Source organism: Centruroides sculpturatus, unplaced genomic scaffold (assembly GCF_000671375.1).
Source record: "Centruroides sculpturatus isolate CEXI.00-Female unplaced genomic scaffold, Cexi_2.0 scaffold477, whole genome shotgun sequence".
In the NCBI taxonomy this organism is placed as follows: Eukaryota; Metazoa; Arthropoda; class Arachnida; order Scorpiones; family Buthidae; genus Centruroides; species Centruroides sculpturatus.
The window spans coordinates 333602-341116 of record NW_019385213.1 but is presented as its reverse complement, the minus strand read 5'-3'; the positions used below and the strand labels follow the sequence as shown (position 1 = coordinate 341116).

The following is a 7515-nucleotide window of genomic DNA, read 5'->3' as shown; positions in this document are numbered from 1 at the left end:
TCCCACTGAACTCTTTCTTGCCCACCCCTGATATATACAGAGTAGTCCCAAAACTCATATGTATCCTATATGATTTCTGGATGCCATCTTATATACAATTTACTTTATTACACTTGTATAGGAAAGAACATCATATTCAAAAATATACTAGAAATTCTCCAATTTTTATGTTCAAATTGAGGAAAACTTGTATAAATCTAAATGTATTTTTAATCCTAATTTAAATAATTCTATTTATCACCAAACATTCAAAGTAAAAGGAAGGAAATATCCGTATGCAACTAAAATATTTTCCTTTAATAGATTATAAATAATGTTTTTGTTCTTGTAAGACTTCTCAAAGGATACTTAAAACTTCTGTGATAAAATTTTTATACAAACATATAAATTCCAATAAAACAAACATTAAAATTGAATTAATTTAAGAATGATTGTTAATACTAATATAAACAATAAATAAAAATCATTAACTGATTTTTATATTTCTATTTACAGATTTTTAGAATGATTCTAAGCAGCAAATTTCGGAGGACTTTCTTAGTTTTCCTGTGCTTCACGGGTGCCGTGCTGTTAGTGTTTTTTATGATCAGTACACAATATTTAACCATAACCAGCATGAATCTTTATAGAGAAGTGCGTAGTCATTTACCTTTAGTATCTCCTGTCACGATAATTAGTCAAAACGTCACGAACTATCAAACGACTGAAGTACCTTCTCCAAAGACTGAAAAATCTGTGGTCAATATTAGCGAAAATTTAGTATCGGAGGAATCACTTAAACAGATTATAACTGGAATTTATGAGCCATGCTTCGATTTTCATATTAACAAACCTACCGCGTGTAATGGAATGAAAGCACCTGTTGCTCTAATTGTTATATCTGCTGTCACGAAAAGATCTGCAAGAAATGCTATTAGGGCAACGTGGGGTGGATACGCTACTAAACTTGGATTTCCTGTATTGTTTTTATTAGGAGGTACGCCATACCCTCATCAGCAGCTCACTATTGACAAGGAGGATGCATTCTTCCAAGATATAATCCAAGAAAAGTGCTTGGATACATATCGCAATATGACACTTAAAACTGTCACTTTAATGAAGTGGGTGGCAGAACACTGCTTTANATATACATATTTTGTTATTTATAATAATAATTTTTATTTTATTTTATTTTTCTTTATACATTTATATATATATTTCATTCGTTATTTTATTTTATTTGTATTTAAATTTTTGTTCTATTTAATTTATATTAGAATATTCTTAGCCTGGCCAACAGATTTGGCTGAAAACGTTTGCTTTTTATTAAATTTTTCTCAGCAAATTAAGGTGTTGTGTTTTGATTTACATACAAATGCTGAGTGAGTGTACAGTACATAAAGTAAAAAATATCATTTGGCACTTTGGCTACTTTTTGGGCTACGTATTATTTATAAATATATTGTATTAGTTGAATAAAAATGCACTTTAAAATGGTGTTTCGTCGTTTTTTAATTTAATAATTAGAGACCCAAATAAAACAAACATTTGTGTTTTAAAATATTTTAAATAAATAAATTTTGTCTCTTTTATAACAAATGAATTTATCTATTTCTAAGTAAAAATGAAAGTGTCTGTAGAAGTAATTTTTTAAAATATCCTTTTTCATGATGAAGTTTTAATACTAATTATTATAATCTAGACATGTTAACCCTTAAATATACTTGTGTATTGAAGTTTTGGGCCAAAAGTATATATTATATATACTTGTGGCCCAAAACTCCTTGACTTTTTTCAACGCGGCCCAGAGAAACAAAAAGGTTGGACACGCCTGGTTTAGATAAAACATTAAAAAGAAGCTATCTACAAAGGATAGAATCTATAACAAGAATAACTCAGAATTTTAAGTGTCAATCATAATAATTAGTGCATGTGACTAGACCAGGGATGACAAACGTTTTAGAGTTCTCATGCCTCATATAAATGAGCATAATTATCTTTAAAAATCTTTATGCGTACAGAAGTTTTTTTACTTCAAATAACAATATTTAAAGAGATGAAACGAATATTCTTTAATTAGAATAAATGTAAAGAAGCTGATTGAAAAAAGAATGATCGGGTGATAAACCGAAATCGTATGATATGTACGTTACCTGCGTACGTTATGATTTCTCCCAACCTGCTACTTTAGGCACGTGTGCCATAAGTTCGCCATCCATAGATTACACCACATTAATTTATTGTTGTTAAAGTTTGTTTGTTTATTAAGTTATGGCAACGCAACACTTGAGCGATCTGTCTAGGGAATGCCCTCTGTGAGATCTTTTTAAGGGTAACTGACCCCTATTCAGGCGTTACAAACGTGAAAAAAACGCGGAAAACTCCACGTAGCCAGCCCGTCTTGGCAAAGCACGAACCAACGACCAAACTCCCATTGTTCAGGGAAAGGAACAGCTTGACCACTGGTGGGCCTGTTGTTAAAGACTAAGTTCTACATTGTTGTTGTCTATACTAATATTATAAAGAGGTAATGTTTGTATATATGTAAGTTTGTATGCAGCAGGTAATCTCCGAAACTACTCATCCGATTTCAAAAATTCTTTCACCAATATTTAGAATGAAACCTCACGGTGGACATAGGCTGTATATTATTCCGTTAAACATTCATATAAATTAAAAGATATAATCTAGGTTAAGGCTTTTATGTCCAACAGATGGCGCTACGAGTACGACGCCCTAAGTTTGCTTTTCTGTAAGGCATTACGCTTTTCTGTAAAAATGAACTAAAGCAGATCATCTTCTATCTATTTATATAAATAAAAATGTAATGTTCGTTTGTTCCTACCGATTCCTTTGAAATTTTGACACACCGCTGCATTCGAAATACGCACGTGTTTTTATATAATATACATGTCGAAATTCAACCCCACTGAAAGGAAGATGGTTAGGATTAAGGCTTACGGTAAAGAACTCTGCTTCTATTTATACTATTTTAGATGCGGGTTTTTGCGTTTTTGATTGCGTTTTAATAGGGTACATCAACAGAATGTACACTAACAACAAATTTTTCGAAAAATTCCCCCCCACGGGGAAGTGTTATTAATTTATAATAGATACATTTTGAGCCACCACAACGCGTGACGGGGTCTGCTAATAATTCTATAAAATGATTCAAAGGTATAAAAATAAATAAAGCAAATTTTTTATTTAGAAATATCAAAAAAATCTAGAAAGGAACTTTAATTTACAAGAAATTTTTCAGTAGACTGAGGCATAAAAGAATTAATTCTATAATTTGATAACAGAGAGGTCTCGAGAGGTAAATTGAGGCTATTTCAGTTATAAATGTGGGACTTCTTTCATCAGAAGCTATAAAGTACAGTACATAAATGAAATCAATAAAACAGGAAAACATAATTTACAGTTTGTAAAAATTCACAAAAAAATTTCCAAAAGAAAAAAATAGATTTAATACTATTTATCAAAATAAAATTTAATTTCTGTTAGTGCAAAATTGACTCTTTTTTATACTATAAAAGAGTAAATTTTGGGGCTTTTCTGTGTCTATAGAAGTTCAAGGAGCCCAATTATCTGATTACGCGCATATGCATATATGAAAGTACCTAATGTAATGTAGAAACACAAAAACACTTTTGGACTATATAACTATATTATTCTAGTTATATAGATTATATAACTAGAATAATATAGAGATAATATTACATATTAACTATATTACCCTAGTTATTTATATATCACATATATATAACTAGAGTAACAACAAATTTTAGGGTCATTTTATTCCTCCTCTGACAAAAACCTACATAATTATAAAAGCCTCTATCTCCCTCTATCTATATTTCCCTCCAAAAAGCCAGTCGATCGGTATAATTTTATCTCTTACATCCTCTACATTTATATACATACCGTGTTTCCTCATAAAATCCATGGGAGTTTATTTTTAAAACGTACTTATCCCCGGGGTCTATTATTTTGCAACAGGAGACCAGTGTGTAAATATTAAAAGAAACATCTTAGTTATCTTAATTTACAACATTTTAAAAACGGAGGAAAATTGATTATCCAACACAGTTTTCTAAGAAAAAAAACAGTACGTATACTATTATTGTACTGTTTTTATTACTAATACAGAGACTAAACTCTCTAATTAGCTCACTACACAATCTGTCGCGTATAGGTCATATACATAACATTAGATTTGAGTAATTTAATTTACCTACAAATACATTAATTGCTTTAAAGTATTTATTGTTCGTCAAACTTTAAATGCCCATTGCTTGATACACCAAAAACAAAAACAAACGAGTTTCCGGATATCCGAAAACCCCTAGTTCAATCAACCTCGGATAGACGAATTTCTATTGTAAATACTGTACTTTTCATAGTTAACCCGATTCAGTGTCTTCCAAATCGGTTATTACGTCATTCGTGCCTGCTTCGACGTCGTTGTCGGAATCAGGGTCTTGACTATCATCTTTTGGTTCGAACTCAGTCATCTCGTTCGGATGGCCGAGGCAGTGAAGCACTTTAACATGTTTCCCATGCTTATGCTTTTCAACCCGGTGTTTATTTGAGAGCGAGGTCAACGAGGTAATACGGTATATATGTATACATACATAAGTGATACCATCAAGCCCACGCTTCTCATGTATATGCAACGACCAGAGAAGTCAGTTACTCATTGTAATGGTTGAATTGCTAACTATTCAAAGCTGAAATTTAATGAGAAGTAGTTTGTGTCCAGGCTGACCCACCAAAATAGTTTTGGCCTGATTACAGATTTAGGCGGGAACACCATAGGCCGTAATAATACCCTTTGTTACACGGAAGCTTCACAAAACTTGTAAATGAGAGCATACAAATTATAATGCTTTGACACATTCACAAATTACTAAACTCCTGACTTTTGAGCGATCCTTTATATATTGAAAGCAAATTTATTAAGTAATTAATATAATTTTTATCCACAGTATCAATTAGACAATAAATATATAAATAAACAAAAGTACACTTTATAGAAACCTCTAAAAATAAAAATATAATTGACAGGTTAGCGTGTAGATCATACATTTTATATCGGAGAGTGAGAAAGTTAGCCAGATTTGTCGTGTGCAATCAACTAAATTATTTAAAACACGAATAACGTAATGCGATATTTTTATCACCAGTCGACTGCTCGATTTTCTAAAGAAGTAAAAAACTAAAAAACTTTAGCACTAAGTATTAAGTAGAAGGAACTATTTAAAACAAATTGATACAAGCCTACAAGATATAAAAGAACGCGTGCATTATAGTCATATTAAAATTTTTGATAACTTTTAGGATTAAAATAAAAAAAAATTCGGTTATTTTACTTCTTGAACATCTTCCAAAATGTCCTCCTCGAAAAAACAATCTTTTCTGTATTTTTCTCTGCTGTAATAAATTCGAAACATCTTTATTAATAATTCAAAATAATAAAGTTACATTTTCATATTAATTAACTTCACCTCGTATAATGTCAATTAATGTTCACTTCCTAACTATAGCAATATATTTTTATATAGACTATAACTATAAATTAACTATATAGGCAGAGTGGCCCAAAAGTATGTTAACCTCTTTGTTTTGTTCATCATAAACTAAGTTTAGAATAACGTACCTTTTATCTATAAAATTGATGGAAAAATATTGTTGTCTCATTCAAGTATCTAAACACGCATTCACATATTTTTAAAATCATGTTTCCACAAAAAACTGTTTACGATTCATATTTGTAAAAACAAATAGGTTAACTGATTTTTGGACCATTTTGTATATCTAATTATTTTATAATTTCAAAATTTAGAATTCAAACAATAAAAATATAACAAAACACGGAAAGTACTATTTATTAAAATTTTACATAAATATAAAATATAATATTAATAAAAAATTAAATTTATTTATAGTAAAAAAATTCATAACATTAAGCTGATTTATCTGTGAAAATACTTTAATTCCTGATGAAAATCGTGATTTTTTTTAGTTTTTACAGGAAGAAATAAATAAATAAATAACATTAATCAAATATAGCCTATACATAGCTATATATAACCGGTATATTAACTATTAACTACTAATGAAAGATTAATTGAATGCTGTTCTTAAAATTCTCTCTGAATTTTTGGATATTTTTTAATGGTTTTAGAATACATTTAGTAAGAAATGTAAATGTTTTATAAGAAATTATTTCCTATAAAAGTTAATGGATTGCACGATAGAATTATTGAATAACCCAATTATTCTTGGGTGACGATTGTAATTGTTCTGTTGTAAAGGCAGCAACGTCCATTAAGAAAATGAAGGAACGTTGCGCTTCACTAATTGTATCCCTTCACAATTACAGAATTGATCATTTCCTCTATTTCAACTACTCATATAATTGATTCTTTCCACTACCAGTAAAAGCAACATTGCCTCCTATTGACTGAAAATGTAACAAATTTTGATAGAAAATTTTTTCTAAATAATGTTATAACTATTCTGAAATTTTATTTCATAACTCTATCCTAATTTTTTTTATATATTTTTGTAGCAGATATATAGATTAATAATGTAATATTATAGATTATCCAGATATAATTTCTGAAATGTGTGTCAGTTTGTCTGTCATTCTCTATTATTCAGCAAATATTGATTATTAAAAATGCGATTCATCATTTTATTTCTATATCCTAGCAACTTCATTATTATTTCTCAGATATTCTTTCATCTGAGAATAATTGAAAATCTTATATAAGATTTTTATTTATAACATGGTTTTAACACCCAACATTCCTATTATACAGATCTGTAAGGATCCCATCAGAATATAGACCAACAATTCGGGTGCCCGTAAATTGGAGCTTGATCGAGTGCCCCTTTCCGTTTGGGTTTCACTTTTTCTAATCACTAAAAAGGCTCCAAATTTTATTAACAAATAACAGAAAATTCATGACTTGTAGTCTATTATGCAAATATAAAAGAAACTAAAGAACGATATTTGTGCATTGTCCGATTTTCCTTTATATTGTCGCGAACGGTATATGTTGTTTGCGCCGTATTACTGTATTTTATTTTATAATACCGTGGAGTTGGAATCTAAAATAAAAATCTGTACATTTTACGCGAAATAAATTACTTTGTTAACCATACCGTGGCATAATTACTGAAACGTGTTTCCTTTGTCGGTCTACACCAGTGGTTCCCAATTAGTTTTTCCTGCGTACCACTTCAAGAAAGAGCTCAAACTCGCGTACCCCTTATAGTGGAAATTCATATTAATCCATACTAATATTATAAATTCGAAGGTAATTCTGTCTGTCTGTCACCTTTTTACGCCTAAACCGCTGAACAGGTTTTAATAAAATTTTGCACAGAGATAGCTTACATGTTGGAGATGGACATAGGCTACATTTTACTGCGAGAAAATATCTTACTCCCACGAGAAAACTCGATATAATGCGGGCGAAGCTGTGGGTAGACAGCTAGTGATAAATAGAATAAGTTTTTTTT

The 7515-nt window shown here is 30.0% G+C and overlaps 1 protein-coding gene across 1 annotated transcript in view; it reads left to right on the top strand.

Moving 5' to 3' along the window:
• Positions 1 to 7515, top strand: part of LOC111636225 (beta-1,3-galactosyltransferase 2-like) — a 39449-nt gene that overhangs the window by 28300 nt on the left and 3634 nt on the right. Inside the window, exon 2 of the mRNA XM_023381436.1 lies at positions 496 to 1137. Coding sequence (XP_023237204.1) covers positions 505 to 1137 — 633 coding nt within the window. The 5' untranslated portion in view covers positions 496 to 504. The remainder of the gene's footprint in view (positions 1 to 495; positions 1138 to 7515) is intronic.